The 17,058-nt window shown below is 58.8% G+C and overlaps 1 protein-coding gene across 1 annotated transcript in view; it reads left to right on the forward strand.

Annotated features, from left to right (window-relative positions):
- The first annotated feature begins 915 nt into the window (after nt 1-915).
- The window catches only part of LHX4 (LIM homeobox 4), a 38,869-nt gene continuing 22,726 nt past the window's right edge, over nt 916-17,058 (forward strand). Inside the window, exons 1-2 of the mRNA XM_002715012.5 lie at nt 916-1,262; nt 16,805-16,976. Of these exons, the coding sequence (XP_002715058.1) occupies nt 1,187-1,262; nt 16,805-16,976 (248 nt within the window). The 5' untranslated portion in view covers nt 916-1,186. The remainder of the gene's footprint in view (nt 1,263-16,804; nt 16,977-17,058) is intronic.

Below are 17,058 nucleotides of genomic sequence, written 5' to 3' on the forward strand. Positions count from 1 at the left end.
TAAGGCGCCCGCGCCTGCAGCCGGCGAGGCGGAGCTGGGCCGACACCCCCCGGGCGTCCGGGGAGGCCCCACTGCCGAGGGGGACGCGGGGTCCCAACTGGGCCGAAAGGGAAATTCAGAGTCCCCGCGGCGGGCAGGGGCGCGCGGGGGAGGACCGCGCCCCGCCACCACCGCGCGCTGCCCCGGCCGCCGCCCGCGCCGTGACTCGCGCGTTCTGGGCCGAGTACGGGCTGTCCCTGGCCCAGCCTCAGCCAGACGCGGGGGAGAGAGAGCAGGGACTGGGAAGTGCCGGCCAGAGAGGAGTTGGCCAGAGATGAGGAGGAGGAGGACGGATGGAGTCATCCGGTGACGGAGCGCGCCCAGTCCGGCGGCGGAGAGAAGCCGGGGGACCGCGAGCGCGCGAGGGGGAGACGGCCACGCGTTCCTGGCCCGCGGAGGGTCTTCCCCGGCCTGGTTCCGAGCAGGGGGCGGGTAGCACGCGGGTGTTGGGCCGGGAACCACCCCTCTCCCCGGGGGAGGCCGCGCGGAAACCGGCCCGCCCGGACCACCTGCTGCCGCGGCCCCGCTGGCCGCAGTATTTATGCCCGGGGCGCGAGCCCGCACGCGGGCCGCGGGGAGGGTGCCGCGAAGCCCCGCCCCACTCCGCTCGGCCCCGCCCCCGGCGCGGCCCGCTCACTTGGGGCGCCGGGGGCCCCCACTCCGGCCGGGGTCGGCTGCCCGCCGCCGGGTGGGGGCAACTTGGCTGCAGGGCGGGCCTCCCTGCGGAAAGCGACGTCACGGCCGCTCCTGCAGTGTGAATGAATCAAAATGCCCGGGTGACCGCGGCCTCCCGGCGGCCGGCACGCGAAGGGTGGAGGGGGAGGGGGCGCGGGCGGGCGGGGGGAGGAGGAGGAGGAGGAGGAGGAGGGGAGAAAAGCCAGAGCCGCAGCAACAGCGTCTCCTCTACCCGGGATGTGCACCAACCCCGGAGAGCGAGATCAAAGGCGTCCGAACCAGACCGAGCACGGCCGGGGGGAGGGGCCGGCCAGCCTGTGGAGTCCTCCCCGAGAGGCCGAGGGCCCGGCGGCCACCGTGACTTCCGCGGCCTGCTCGGGCTTTTTATTATTTTCCAATCTCTGAGTCCAGCCAAGAGCGAGCGAGCGAGCGAGATCTCCGTGGACTGCGCCTGGCTGGCTCTCGCTCCGAGATGATGCAGAGCGCGGCTGTCCCCGCGGAGGGGGCCGTCAAGGGGCTCCCGGAGATGCTCGCTGTGCCGATGCAACGTAAGACACCCCCTTCCGCGCCCGCCGGACTCGGTCCTTGGACCGCGGGCAGCCTCTGCGGGGCGGGCGGGCTGGGGCGCAGAGGCGGCCGCAGGGCAGGGGCCGCGGCCAGGGTGCGTTCCAAGGGCCTGGCTCTTGGCTCCTTGGGGTCGAATGTGGAAGCCACCTGGGTAGCGCTCGTGGCGGGTCGAGGATGCGCGAGCACCGCACCTCCAATACCTGGTTTCTCTGGGAACGCGGGAGGAGAGTGCTGTTTGGGGACCTCAGCGGGGTGAGCTGCAGGCCACAGGCGTCAGGGCGAGCAAGGGTGGTCTTCCCGGGGGGGCCATGTTCTGGGCTCACAGGACCACTGTGTGCAACTTCACCCCAGCCGGCGGGAAGTTGAAGAGCCAGTCCCACGCCCCTCGGGGCCGGCGGCGCGGAAGCCCGGGCCGCACGCTCCGTCCCCGCGGCCAGCGCGCCGGGCGTGCGCGCCTGGTGCGTCCCCAGCCGCTGCTGCCTGCGGCGCCCGCCGCTTGAACCTTCGGGAACCGACTGCTCCTGGGGAGGGAACCTGCTCATCACATTCCAGCTGCGAGGGGAATGCGGAGGGGGGAGAAGCGCGGGCCGAAGTTGTGGACTCGGGGGTCAACCCCGGCGCAGACCGCTCAGCACGGCTCGAGTTTGGAGGGGAGAGACTGGGGTGTGTGTGAGCGTCTCGACAGCCTGGCCGCTTCTCTCCCGCGCTCGAAATTAACCAGGCGGTGCGCGCTCCGGGCGGGTGTGTCCCCAGGTCTCTATGCATGGAGGGGTGTGCGCGCGCGCAGATATTTTCCCGGAGGGAATCTGTCTCCGTCCCTCACTACTGGAGACTCCGCGAGGGAGAATCCGTGCCGGGCCGGAACAGGTCCCAGAGCTTGGCGCGCGCGCGCGCCTGGCGTGCACAGCCAGAGTCCTGCCGCGTGCCTTGCGCGTCTGGCAGGGCGCTCCTGGGCACCGCGGACACCGACTGTTCTCTGGTTCCTGGGCACCGCGGAGAGACCGGTTGGCTGGCTCAGGGGGCTGTACTCCTGCAACTCCTTTGGTGGGGCAGTACGTCCTTGGGGTGTAAGTAAGAGCGGGCTCACGAAGGAATGGTGACCACCTACGAACCAGGGCGCACGAGCGCGCCCTCCTGCGCCCTGGCTCTCCACGGCAGGGTTTCTGTCTCGACGACGCCTCGAAGGACGGGCTGGCGAACGCGTGCCCTGGGAAGTTTTTGAGAAGGTACTACAAAGAGGAACTTTATTTATCTTATTTAGATCGACCACATCCTACAGTTATTATTTGTCTTTCTGTGCCAACCAGTGTAGGACTGCGGCGCGCTTTGGAGAGGCCGTGCGTGGCTAAGGCTTCGTGTCTAGCGGTCGTGGCCCGCAGGTGGCCTGCCTCTTGGAGCTGCAGAGAAGGTCCCTGGGCTCCGCTCTGCGGGTCTGGGATGCCCGACGCTCTGATGGTCGCACTTCAGTGTCTCTTACTCGGAGACAGCTTTGGTGTTCGAGGGCAGAAACGCACTTGTCGAAAATGCCCAGAACTCGCCTGCAGGGCTGTCGCTCGCCGGGGCTCTGGGCCTGGGTGGAAACTGTGTCAAACTTAATGAGGGAGAAAAAGGCATCACCCCAGGGTAGCCTAGGGAGGCAGTGCAGAACCAAGAGGGGCGGCCAGTCTAGCCTGGGTTCTTTCGGCTGTGGGAGGAGACACAGCCCCCCCCCCCCGTTTCAGGGACTTTTTACCACCCGCCCCCCCCACTCCGAACTTTGGGATGTGATTGTCGCTTTTAGCTTAACGGCCAGCGGCTAAGCTCCTAGGGCCAGGAACCCGGGGATAAATGGGCTGGGCCCTTTCCCTACAGATACACAAACACTCTTGCTCCTGGGACAGGGCCCTGGGGTCTGGGGGTACAGGGAGGAAGAGGGGTAACGGGATGTGGAGTGGGAATAACAGATGGGCCCTCTTCTGGGAGTCCGTCCAGCCCCTTAGCTGGAGGGCCTGGGGCGCCCACTGCCCAGCACACACAGGTTCCCCATCTTCGTCTCCCTGAGCCGGCAAATGGAGCTCCTGGGGCAGAAGTCTTGGGATTCCCCTGGACCTCTGGCGCCCTCGCCTTCAGGGGCGTTCTAGAAGTTCAAACCCAGCTTGTTCCCGCAGCAGGGGCTATTCCTTTGCTGTCTTACTTCAGGAGAATGTTGCCAAATAACGTAATTTATGTCCCTTGGGCCCACACCCCTGCGCTCTTCCTTCCGACTTCATCCCGCCTCTGCTGCTGCTGGACCCCTGGGTAGCAGGGTCGCACCACGCAGAAGTCATGCGGCCCCGGAGTGGTCCTCAAAGCGCCAACAGTCTCCGGGCCGCCCATCCGGCCCCTGCCCGGCTCGGCTCGGACAAGCTCTGGCAAGCGGCAGGAGGCTGGGGGTGACCCCAGGAGCAACCTGGCTGGAAAAGTAGAGCCCCCCCCCTTTAGATTTCGGCTGGACCCGCTGCTCCCTCCTGGGCGCGCGCCTCCGACACCCACTCCTTGCTCTGGGAGGCTGGGACTGTGGCCAGAGCGTCCTAAGGCCCTTTGGAAAGGGTTCAGTGTCTTTTTGGGGGCTTGGTAGATGGGTTCAGAAAGAGATGTCATCGGACACTGGCGGGTCCCAGCGGCTTGGCCAAAGACTTCAGGGTAGCGGGGTCTCTCAGTGCAGGCACAGTCCTGCTCGTCCTGGCCACCTCTGGCGAGGCGTTGGGGACCCCGGGGTCCGAGTCCCCATGGCGTCCGACCCCAGACATCGTTGGGGAGTGGGGAGCGGTTCTCATGCCGCCTCTGAAACGCTTGTCGGGGGGGCCCCCCCGCAGTCCCCTGCTCGCCTCTGGGCCCTACAGGGCCCTCTAGCCCCCTTACCTAGACTCCGAGGAATGCGGGGACATGGGGGGGGGGGGGATGGGGCGTGTATCCGTCTGCTGCACCTGGGTTTGACCCGTCTGCTCCGCTGTATTCCCTATTACCGAGGGAAGGACCAGGGGGCACGGACGGCCCCCGAGCGCCCCATGGAGAGTGGGCCGCAGACCCGTGCGAGCTCGGGCGGATTTTCTGTTTGGTAGGGTCTGCGACTGTGTATCCTGTCTCCTCTACCCGGGGCTCCAGATCTCGTGCAGGCCATTCCCCAGGGGCGGCGCGGACTGTGTCTCCCCGTTCCTGCAGGGCCTTGCTGTGCTAAGGGAAAAGTGCGGATACAAATGTGTGCGTGTGCGCTTGGCCAAGTGCATGCGTTCGGAGAGAGTCTACCGGATTCCGATACAGAAATTCCGACGGCAGCCCGGGGCGCCGCACTGCTCGGCCTTGCGCAAGTCACAAAAACAGCGCCAGGCACGAGCCGGTTTCTACAGGGCAGGCTGGCTCTTCCCGCCGGCCGTTTGCGCCTGGCAGGTTGGGGCTTGGATTCCCTGCCCGCTGAGATCCCGCCTCAGCCCGCCCTCCCCGCGCCCGGCCAGGGCTGTGCATTGCCCAGAGCGGAATTTGGAGAAACCGGGGGTGACTGCGGAAGCGCCTCGCTAGCTTGTGCGGGTGGCCGAGGGCGCCCGGGGGGGCAACAGGGCTCCACCTCCTCCCTTCCCTAGCCTGGGTGGACGAGGGAAGCCCGCGGCGCCGCGGTCCGGGCGCGCACGGGGTGCAGAAGTAATGATTAGATCGCGCCCAGGACCCGGCAGTCGGAGCGGGTAAGGGGCCAGGGTCTGCACTGAGCCGTCCCCAGTGTCCCAGAGGTCAGAAAGTTGGGACAGAGACGAGAACGCGGAACCTAACCCGAGTCTGTCGTCTCGCTTGCCCGCGGTTCAGGCTCGCGGACGCCCAGAGTCAGGCGGGACAGAGGGAGAGTGGCGTCCTCGGGTCTGGGAGCTCGACCTGCGTGACCTGGCTGCGGCCGGTGCAGGGCTCCTCCGTCCCGCGGCCACGCTCCAGCCTGGGTGGCCCCAGGGAGCAGAGGCGGAATTCCTCAGCCAGCGTGGCTGCGCCCCTGCGGGCGGCGCGTGGGCGCGTGGCCCGCGTTTTGGGGTGGGAGGCTCGCCCGTGGAGGCAGCTGCGGGCAGGGCTGAGCTCGCGGGACGCCTGGCTTGCGCGCTCTAGCCCTGCAGCCCAGGATCGAGGTCGCGGCCCGGAAGGCGGCAAAGGCAGGGCTGGCTCCGTGGCCGTCGCGCGCCTCGGTCCTTTCTCCGTCCACGCCGCGCTTTGCGCCCGGCCCTCCCTTGGGCTTGGTTCCTGGAGCAGAGCAGTCCCGGACGCGGCCAGCCTGGCACGGGATTGCGGCCCCGAGGAGAGGCGCGGCAGGTGAGAGCGCCGACAGCCCGCGCACCTGGAGGAGGCCGGGCCGAAACCTCACTCCCTACCCATACCCCGCTGCACGACACCGGCGTTTGGGCCGCATCGACTCAGCCCCGACGCCCACGGAACTGGCTTTTCCGTGATTTTTGAACCCTTGGGAAGCGGCGCGGCCGTTTGGGGAGCGGCTCCTCCTCCCCGCGTCGGGGGAGGCCGCCGGAGATTCCGCTTGACCCGCGCGCTCAAGGCTTCGCCACCGGTCCTGCTTGCGCACTGGAAAGGTGGCAGGCTCAGGGGAGACGATGGCTCTATCTGGGAGGCCAGTAATGCAAATGAGATTTGACCACAGGAGGAGGGAGTCGGAGAGCCGGGGCGCCGGGCTAGGCGAGACGGCGCGGGCCGGGAGTTGCGCGCACCGCACGGCGGAGAGGCCGCGGCTGGCCTGGCACCTGGCGCGTGCTTCTCCCGGTGCTGGCTGCTCTAGGTGAGACCCCCGCCCCCAACAGGGCCGACGTGTTTTTTAAAGGGCCTGAAGGGAACTAACGAAGGAGAAATGGAATAGCTAAAAAAGCCAGGCGAGATGAAACCGGGAGCGTCAGGAAGTTACACGGGGGTGGGCCTAGGCGAGGTGGACCTCCCCCTCGGACCTGCCAGAAACAAAGGGAGGGCGAGGCAAGAATGCAGCCTGAGCGCCCGGGGATTAGCGCCAGGCAGCCCTCGGGGCTCCTCGGAGGCCCCCCACACGACCGCAAATCTCGGGGTGGGCGCTCTAAACCCAGCGCTCCTGGAGGGGAGGTGGGGGCGGGGCGGCAGAAGCGGACAAAGCGGCGCTTTCCAGGGAGTAGACAAAACCACGGGCCACTGGGGGGCCTCTGAAGAGCGACCCGCTGACCCCGCTGACCAGGTGTAGACAGCCTCAAGTGCTAAATATTTGCATTGTCCTAACTGCCTATTTGCCTCGGAATGTAGTGGCCTTTCGCCGCGTCGGTCAATTAGCGATCGCTAAGCGCCCGCATTAGCAGAGCCACCCCGAAGCAGCGCGGGGGCGGCGGGGAGCGGACACGCGTCCTTCCCGTGGTGCCGCCCAGGTTCCCTCTGGGCCGCCCGTCGGGGTGGATCGGAGGATCTCTCTCTCTCTCTCTCTCTCTCTCTCTCTCTCTCTCTCTCTCTCTCACATTAGCAATGTGGATGGGAGGGGAAGAAGGGACCTTGCCGTTTGCTGCATCAGGAACCGAGCGTGGGAGTGCACGCAGGCTCGGAACCCCATGAGCTGATGATGGTGGCCCACTGCGTGCGTGGCAGCTCCGGACCCACGCCTGCACGGCCTGCAGCCAGCGTGGGGACAGGGCTAGCCTTCTGGTAACAATCTTCGGCCTGTTCTCTCTTCCTGCAGCGAGTGCTAGACGTGAGTGACCAGGCTCTGCTACTTCCAGGAAAATTCCACCGTGTGTTTGGGGAGGAGGCTTGACTGCTTCTCCCTTTCGCCTTCCTCCCCCACGCCTACCCTCTGGGGAATTCACAGCACCACCAGGGTTGACTGGAAGTGGGTGTCCAGCAGGCTGCAGAATGGTCACCCACTTTGTAGAAGCCCCGGAGTGGAAGCACGGGTGCTGCTGGGTTTAGGTCAGACGCCACCACCAGGGACCTGGGCTCTTCCCTGCTGTTTGTGGTAGGAGGAAATCAGCTGAGAGCAGATGCTCTAGTGAGGCCGTCACCTTTTTGGGGTTGTCAGTTTTGTAGGGACCGTGATCAAAATGGAGCACCAGTCAACCATTTTGAGGCACTGGCTGCTGGCAGCAGGTGCACACACAGGTGGGTTTAATTGGCGAAATGGAAATGGATTCTCTCCTGCACAATGTGTTTTGGGTTAACCGTATTAGTGACCACGTAGAACGCGGGCTTGGGAGGTGAGTTTGGACTCCTGGGGTTATTGGGTGGATTTCCCTCCTGCCATCTCCCCGCCCCCTTCCTTCTGTCAGTCTAGTTCTGGCTGCCGATGTTTTACTGTGGGACCTCACCCCCAAATGCCTTCAAAGGACAATTTGCTTTAATTATATCGTTAGAGGGTTGAGGGATTGGTTCTGGGGATAGCTTAATTGACACAAAACTTGCAGCCAAATTAATCGAAAGTTTCTTCTCATGAGGGCGAGGTTGCCAAACATATGGAACACTGCTACAGAATGAGACATCAGAAAAACACAGGATGGAGACGAGGCACTGATTAAATGTGAAAATGGAGTGGAGATTGTGATGTGTCTGTGGCAGTTCCGTACATCATCATGGATTTGTTTAATGCAATTTTGTATTTCTTTTGCTTCTACGGAGAATATTCGCTATCCTAGTGGAGGGTACTAATTCTGTGACAGTGTATCATGTGGAAGATAATCCTGTTCCTGCAAATACATATTTTCATTTTCCATTTCATTCACTGCCAGGCTGCTTCTATTAAAATGTTACCCACATGACAGCCTTAAACCCGATAGCATCGAAATTGTCTTCAGGATACTTTTGAATGTGCTCTTTTATTGAAGAGGTTACTGTTTTTGAGCTGTCTAAACAGAAAAAGAACAAAGGAGATTTTCAAAGGGACCCAAGCCACCGAGTAAAACAAATAGGACCGGTTGTGGGGGAGGCTCCCGCAGGGAAGTGGAGGGAGGGTCGATTTCAGGTGTGACATTTCCAATATGAGAAGGCCAGCCTGGCTTTTTCTTTTCCCCCTAATTGATTGTTAGCCATTTGTCAAGACAAACTACACAAAAAGGGAAAAAAAAAAAAAAAAAAAAAACTAGAAATTAGGTAGCAAGACACTTGTAGATCGATGTATTTTTTAGTATGCAAATGTGAGTATAATTGTGATAGACATTACGATTTATCTTAAAAAGAATGACAATTTTTTGAAATTAGAATTTTCCCAATACAGTAGTCATTGGCCAAGCTGCCCATGTTTAGTGCTCCTATTACTATCACAAAATACCAGAGTGCAAAGTGTGTCTTTTTCACTTAAGCCTTAAAGAATGAGTAGTAGAATTTCTGTGTTTCGACTGTGGTGGTCATGAGGTTATTCCAACTAGTTCATGGAAAACCACTACAAGGGATTTTGGAAAATCATGTCTTGGTCGTGTTGGTTTAGAATAAGAAAAAAAATGAGAACAATTAGACTGTAAATTGCTCAATAAAAATGATCTGTTTTGAATGAAAAACAGAGAGCCAGAAAGGGACAAACCAACATGGTTTGCCTTGGATAACCAGATCCCGATCTCGGGTTTGCAGCCGCTGTGTGTGGACCTGCGGCTGCTGAATCAGTCCTCGGTTTCTTTGCTCAAGATGATCAGGTGACATAGAAGGGGGAGGGCTGTGCCCAGAAAATAGATTTTTATTGTCAGCAGAGACAGTGGCAACTTTGAATTGGAAAATTGCACTTTTATAGTATTTATCCAGGAATAAGTGTAATTGTAGGATACCTCTGTGATCGGTCATGGGCGTGGATATTCCCGAACTAAGGTGAGTTGAGGCAGGTGCGCTGTAACTTGGCAGGCTTTTGTCCCCAATACGCTTTCTAATTAGTCATCCCCAAACTAAAGCCCCCCAGCCCCCCCGCTGAGAGCATTCCCCCCCCCCCCCAGCTTGCTTCTTTCTCGTCTGGGGAACCTGAAGCCCTGTAGCACACTGTCTGCCGTCTGCCCCTTAGGTGTGGGAAAGGAATGGAAAATCCTAAGGGAAATGTTTTGCACGCTATGTCAACTGTATACGTGTTTTGTTAAAGCCCCATTTGACTTCTGTCAGTGAAGACAGTTAAATAAATAATCGTTTCTGGAAACATAATCAGACAAACAGAGCTCCAAGAACTTCCTGGGGGAGAAGTCAGTGGCAAAAGGATTTGGGGTAAAAGTTCCAGATCCAGGTGGCTTTGGTGAGCGCTCGTGGAAGCAATAGCCTCCGGTCAGTGCTGGAATCTGTCCCCTACAAGGAAAAATCTAAGCCCAGTTCAGCCCCAGCTGTGTCCCAGGAGGAAACTGCCTCCTATTCCCTTCATCTTTTAAATGCAGGGTGTGTGGGAGGAGTCTGGGAGCAGGCAGATTTGAAAGTGACTGAGCTGGGAGGGCTGGTGACCTGCAGGCACTCAGAACACAGGGTCTGGGTGCCCCTGTTGCAGACAGAGCTGTGAGCAGCTGGCTGGGGCCCTCCTGGTGTCCCAAGAGGAGTTTCCAGGCCCGATGGGAGTGCTGTGGGGTCTGTGAACTTGAACTTGAACCCTGGTGGCATCTCCAGTGGCCCCTGGCTCCTGATCTTGAGCAGAGCAAGGAAAACTGTCCTAAGGTGTTAGGCTGCCAGGTCCAATCAGGAAACAAAAAAGAGGATTTCTGTTCTTCCAAAAGGCAGTTACAAAGCAGTGCCTCCCAGGGTGGCATGTCAAGTTCAGACTGCACAAAATGCTGATCTGATCTCAGAGCGTGGTTAGGTGGGCAGGATCCCTACCAGTGCAAAGCAACTTTAGTGCTGAAAGCTGTAAAATAATGCATCCGCCTCCTGGTTCTGGTAGAAATATCTGAAATTGCAATTCATCTCCCCAGCAAGGTTCACTGTGATTTCAGAAGTCATTGTCAAAAACGCTGGTTCTAGTTTCAGACTTCTTAGCGGCATTTCCCTCCACCCTGTTGATCTGTGTGACCAAAGAGGTAGGAAACACCATTTTTCAAAGAATTAAAATCGATCAAGCTAACACAAACCCTCTGGGAGGGGTTTCATGGTGGCCCCTGGTTCCTTGAGAGCAGTTTCTTGGAAATGAAGCAACGTGAGTGGGGAATAAAAACGCCTAGCACTTGGCAGACCCCGCCGGAGGGGCGTGGGCACTGTGGTCGGCCACAGACGGCGTGACACCTTTCCATCACGGCCGCTTCCCAGCGTTCCGCAGCTTCACCAGTGGAGAACTTGACACTTAAAAACGGAATCCACGTCCTGATGGACCGCTCGGGGAAAATATAGCCCAAGGAGGCCCCTGGCATGGCACTTAAGGTGCTTTGCAGCCTGCCCACCAGGTTGGGCTGTAGAAGCTTCCTTGATGAGAAGTAGACCATAGCTACCATGCAAGGGACTGTAGGCATTTCTCATCACAAGTAGCCACTTCTCCTTCTGACGTTTGCATGCCCCTAAGAAAAATACCAGAAGCCTCCCGTGTTAATCTGAATCCAATCCACTCCCTTCCCTGGATCCGTTACAGCAACGGGGAAGTGAGCAGCTGACCGTGGAGCATGGACAGCGGTGTTAGGGAGGTTGGTGCTCCACACACGATGGCTACCCAAGAGACTGGTGTTACTGTCCCCAGGGCTCAAAGTGAGTCATATGTCCAAGATCACATACAGGGATCAGAGGACCAGCACTCAGGTCTGACGCTGATGTAGTTACTGTAAACCATGTGGCAGACCTAAAGGGTTGAAAGTGTAAACTCTACAAAGAACTGCAAGCTTTCACTCTTACCTGCGATGTTGAATCCCCTCCCAAAGGTATTTGAAAACTCATCCTACTCCCTCCCTGCTGTCTGTCACTCATCCCCTGCCCAACCGCTTAGGCTGGACAGCTCCCTCGTTCAGCTGCGACTCCAGAGACAGCTTCAGGGGGACCGGCTGTTTCCAGAATGGCAGTGTAGTGTGTGTGTGTGTAGTATGTGGATGCATATCCTGCACGCATGTGTCTTGGAGTGGATGGGACTAGGTAATGGTATGTGTGGCCATGTGAGTGAATGTCTGTGTCTCAGTATCTTTCTCTTTTATAAAGATTTGTTTTATTTATTTGAAAGGCAGTGAGAGAGAGAGAAAGGGAGAGAGGAGGGAGGGAGATTTTCCATTCCCCAAATGGTCACAAGAACCAGGGCTGGGCCAGGCAGAAGCCAGGAGTCTGGAACTCCATCCTCGTCTCCCACATGGGTGACAGGGGCCCAGGCACTTGGGCCATCCTCTGCTGCCCTCCCAGGTGCATTAGCAGGGAGCTGGATCAGATGTGGAGCTGTCAGGACTAGAACAGGCGTTCCAGTATAGAGTGCCCGTGTTCCAAGTGGCGGCTTAACCTGCTCCCAGCACTGGCCCCGGAGCTTACCTTTGTTTATTTGTCATTCTTCCTCTCTATGTGTCACACACATGTCCATGTTATACCTGCTTGTGTGTATATGTAAGTGAAAAAGGCACTTCCAAAAGTTCACAGAAAGAAGACAATTAAAAGATAAGTTTATTTTGGTACCAAAAAATTGTGAAATCCAGATGGCTTTTTCATAAGACACATTTTCCATGAGCTTTTTGAAGACTGTGTGTGTGTTGAGTCTGTGACTGGCAGAGTTGTCTGTGAGTATGTGCAGGTGTTACCCTGCTTGTGTGTGTGTGTGCACGTGTGTGTGTATGAAATCTGTGACTGACGGAGTTGTCTGAGTATGTGAGTATGTGCTATGCCTGTGTCAGTCTGTGAGTGTGAATGGATGAGAGTGAGGGTGTGGGTGGAGTCTGTGACTGGCAGGCTGTCTGTGAGTATGCGCAGGTGTTATTTCTGTCTGTGAGTGTGTGTGTATGAGTGTGAGTGTGTGGCAGGGCTGTCTCTGAGGGCTCAGGTCTGTGCCTTGCACCGTGGCACTCAGCAGAGGGGCCCTACTGGGGGCTGGTGCTTTGTGCCGAGGCACATCGGACCCTCCCGTGGCTGTCCCAGGGCTCAGCTGGCTTCCCTGCCTGTGTGTACCTCTGCAGAGCCCCACCCAGGATGCCCCTGTGCAGTGGGATAAAAATATGCGTCTCCATGGAATGACCCTGCTCCCAGGTCCTGTGCCTGTCGTAACTTATTGTAGGCAAATACCTAGAGGCTTAGGTTGTTCCTTGAGTATGTTTCCAATGGGTTACATGTCTCACTAATCGAGCTACACGGGGCCTGTGCCCCCTGGAGTGTGGGGTCTGAGTTCATCCTCCTCCCCACAGGGACAGGCCTGACCTTGACAGTGTCATCAACAAGCCAGCCCCTGGCACCTGGGGGCTTCCTGCTCCCAGCGCTCCCCTGGGCATTCGGTGTCCCTTGGCTGTGACACATGCCCCTTCTGCCTGGAGGACCTGTATTTAAGCCTTAAGCATTTCCATCGGCCCAGCCGTGAGGGAGCACAAGAGGCCGGCGCCCTGTGTGTTTCCTTGTCCTGTATGAGGGTGCTTCTGGAGGCATGGGACACTGGAATTTAGATCAGTTTATTGTGGTGTCAAAAAAAAAAAAATGGAAATCCATGCATTTTTTCATGATATAAATTTCTGTGACCTTTTGAAGACCGCAGGTGCACAGAGCAGCTTGTAAATTTCCTGTGTCTCCACGTCCCTCTCTGAGATGTCAGGGCCAGGCCAGGTAGGGTGGTGGGTCAGGCCCCTGGGCACTCAGGTGGGCTTGTCCACCTTAAGGAAAGCAGCGGCATGGGCTGTCAGTTCAAGGCCCACCTTGGGACCCTGGGCGCGTGGCTCCACCTTCCAAGCCTCAGTTTCCAAATCTGTAAAATGGGCCTTGTAGGTGTCCTGCTCCTCCAGTGGTACACGTTCCTGAGGCGTCTGTGGCTCGGGGTGCCTGCTTGTACCGTCATTGCTGCTCTGTTGTGGCTCTTTTAGGCCATTTCTAAATCATCTTTGAAAGCCATCTTCTTTCTATCTACAGTGGATTTCAGTGGGAAGAATCACTGTTATGTAACTTGGAACCATTAGTGTGTCCCTGACATTTTTACCAGGCTGGAGGCCTCCCCGGGTGAGGAGTCTGGTGTGGGCAGTGTGGCCAGAGGGGCAGGGGCGTCCCCCTGCTGCCGCCCGGCTCCGGCCTCCTGCGCTCACCGCCGGCCCCTGCATACATTAGCCCTAATGTATTCACCCTTGAATACTCATCATATTAAGGCGCCGGTAGATACCTTGCTGCAAATAAATTTCATGCGCGCACATCGTCGGCCTGGGCCGTGCGTTTGTGGCAGGGAGGAGAAATACAGCCGTGTCTGGTGGGAGGCAGGCCCACCAACAACAGTTAGGCAGGAACCGGACCTTCCCTCCCGAGAGCTGCGGAGAGCTGGGCTCACCCCCTGCCCGGGCATTTAGGCCTTCGGAGCCGGTGCCCGGACGTCCTGGGGCTAGGCGGGCACCCAGTGCATGGTGGGCATGCGTGCTACGCGATGCTGCCAGAGCCGACCTCCCGCACGCTCCGCCGCAGGCAGAGGACCCACACCCTCCCCCTGTGCAGCCCCTCCTCAGCTCAAGGTGTCCTGGCTCACCGCTGTCTGAGCTGCCCCTGGCTCTGGACACCCCCTCCCCCAGGCCTCCTCCTCATCTGTCCTGCCCCGCTCAGAGCCCACTCCTCCCTCAGTCCCTAGGCTCCTAGGAGTGCACTGGTGGAGGCCAGCAGGTGCGCCCCGCAAGGCTGTGGCGCAGGCGCTGTGCGGCCCAGCGCTCTCCTTCCCAGGGGTTACCGCCCTGTCCTGCCTCCTCGCCTCCTTTCACAGGGGTGGGGACCCAGGCAGAGAGGGGCTGAGGCACTGGGTCACAGTTAGCAGGCAGACCTAAGCTGCGTCCGTCCCGTCTGTTCCCTCTAACCCCCGGGGAGTTCCCGCGGCCGTCCTGGGCACTTTGCCGGGTCCTTCAGAGCTCTTGGGAAGTACTTATGGGTAAGACAGTTCCCTCCTCAAGGAATAGAAAAAGCCCCACGCGGGCTTACCACAAGCGGGGGGCGCGGGTACTCAGTGTGACTGCCCACAGCCTGCAGGGTGTGGCCCGAGGAGGGTGTCGGAAAGCAAGGTTGATGCTTTAAGTCAACATTTTAAAATTCCATCTCAACCAGCAAACGTGACGGGCATTCAGAAACGTGCCTGCTTGGTCAGGGATTCGGTGTGCAGGAGAAACTAATGAGCTGTTTTTTTTTTTTTTTTAAGATTTATTTATTTATTTGAAAGAGTTACACAGAGAGAGGAGAGGCAGAGAGAGAGAGAGAGAGAGAGAGAGGTCTTCCATCCGATGGTTCACTCCCCAGTTGGTCGCAATGGCTGGAGCTGCGCTAGTCCGAAGCCAGGAATTTCTTCTGGGTCTCCCATGTGGGTACAGGGACCCAAGGACTTGGGCCATCTTCCACTGCTTTCCCAGGCCATAGCAGAGAGCTGGATCGGAAGTGGAGCAGCTGGGCCTTGAACCGGTGCCCCTATGGGATGCCAGCGCTCCAGGCCAGGGCGTTAACCCACTGCACCACAGTGCCGGCCCCTAATGAGCTGTTTTCAAGTGAGCTTCTCTGCAAGTACTTGGCCAGCTGTCACTCCCTGCTCAACATCTGTGGGGTTTCCCTAAGGGCCCCTGGGGCCAGCGCTGTGGCCTAATAGGTTAAACTGCCACCTGCAACATAGGCATCCTGTACAGGTACTGGTTCGAGTCCTGGCTGCTCCACTTCCTGCTAATGGGCCTGGGAAGGCAGCAGAAGATGACCCAAGTGCTTGGGCCCCTGCACCCATGTGGGAGACCTGGAAGAAGCTCCTGGATCCTGGCTTCAGTTTGCCCCCGCCCTGGCGTTTTTGGCCATCTAGGGAGTGAACTAGTGAATGGAAGACCTCTCCCTCTCATGCTTTCAAATAAATAATACATCTTAGAAAAGCAGGCAGAGACTGTTCCCACCCCCTGGAAGAACCACCTTAGCATGGGGAGGGCCGCGTGGAGACTGTTAGCAAGAGCGCTGTGTCTCAGGGATGGGAGGCCCGGGGTTGCCCGCCTTGCCAGTGCCACACACTGCCTGTTCTCGTTCTCGTCCTTAATGCTTGCTCGCCTGTTACCTTCCTATTGGGAAGGAAATGGCTAGAGATGCTGGCCCTATTGGTTCATCCGATCGTGGATACCTGACCGTTTCGCAGATTTTTGGAACAGGCAGTGACTCAAAATGCTCTCAGATCCCAGGGGACTCCTTGGTGACGATGGGTGGCTGAGACGCAGAGCATGAACAGAAGTCGCTCGGGTCAGGACTAGGATGGGGCAGTGGTCAGGGCTCCGACGTGGACACAAGCTCTACGTTCCCTACTGAAGCAGAAAGTGTGGCTTCCCGCCCTGGGGCTGCTGGGGGGAGCTTCCAGGATCCCGGGAGTCCGGCCCCCAGGATCCTGTGGCCTTGGCCCTGGCCCCAAGGGGAGCCACCAGGCTCTCTGCGTTGAATTCAGTTCCCTCCGCCGTGCACCCCATGGGCAGGCTCCAGAAGCCGCAAGGGAGTCCGGAAAAGCCGTCTCCACTCTCCTGTCACAGCACAGGGAGGCAGGTTCAGAGGGGCCGTGGATTCAGCAGATCCGTGCTGGCTGTGCAGCTCATTAGCCAATCCGTGCTGGCTGTGCAGCCCATTAGCCAATCCGTGATGGCCAGTGCAGCCCATTAGCCAATCCGTGATGGCTGTGCAGCCCATTAGCCAATCAATCCGTGATGGCCGATGCAGCCCATTAACCAATCCATGATGGCTGGTGCAGCCCATTAACCAATCCGTGATGGCTGAGCAGTACATTAACCAATCCGCGATGGCCAGTGCAGCCCATTGGCCAATCCGTGATGGCCGGTGCAGCCCATTAACCAATCCATGATGGCTGGTGCAGCCCATTAACCAATCCGTGATGGCTGAGCAGTCCATTAACCAATCCGCGATGGCCAGTGCAGCCCATTAGCCAATCTGTGATGGCTGGTACAGCCCATTAACCAATCCGTGATGGCTGAGCAGCCCATTAGCCAATCAGGGTTGTCTCCTGGAGCTTCTCCTAGCCACCTCTGTCACTGCTCCCTGCCCCCATGTCACTGGCTCTTCAGGCTGGAGGGGCTCTGGGCCCAAGCCCAGGCAGGCTTCACTCTGGGAACTGGGATTTTAGCTACCGCCAGTGACAATGTCATGCGAACAGCAGCGAATGCTGTTGGGCCTCTTGGCCAGGGAATCGTAGCTGGCATAGGTAGGGTTAGCTGGTGCTGGTAGTGTGGTGTCCTTAGAAACAGGTGGCCCCTCTGGACCAAAGTCACCACTAGCCACAAAACACAGCCTGGCCATCAACGCAAGGGTTGAATTTCAGTCCCTACCTGCCTTCTTGACCCGGCTCCTTTGTGCAGTGCACGACTTGCACAGCTGTGTGCTGCGACCTTGGAGTCTGGGTCACCGCGGTTCCCCCCACAGGCAGAGTGGGGAGGCGTCGGCACAGAGCCCGGGCTGGCGGAAGGCTCACGCTGCCTCTCTCTGCTCTCCCCCACAGAGATCCCCCAGTGCGCCGGCTGCAACCAGCACATCTTGGACAAGTTCATCCTGAAGGTCCTGGACAGGCACTGGCACAGCTCCTGCCTCAAGTGCGCAGACTGTCAGATGCAGCTGGCCGACAGGTGCTTCTCCAGGGCGGGCAGCTTCTACTGCAAGGAGGACTTCTTCAAGTGAGTCGCCACCTTCACTCTCCTTGGTTCCTTCCATGCAGTGCGGTGGGGTGAGGAGGTGAGGGGGGGGTTGGTTTCCGGG

This window comes from Oryctolagus cuniculus, chromosome 7 (genome assembly GCF_964237555.1).
Source record: "Oryctolagus cuniculus chromosome 7, mOryCun1.1, whole genome shotgun sequence".
NCBI lineage: Eukaryota > Metazoa > Chordata > Mammalia > Lagomorpha > Leporidae > Oryctolagus > Oryctolagus cuniculus.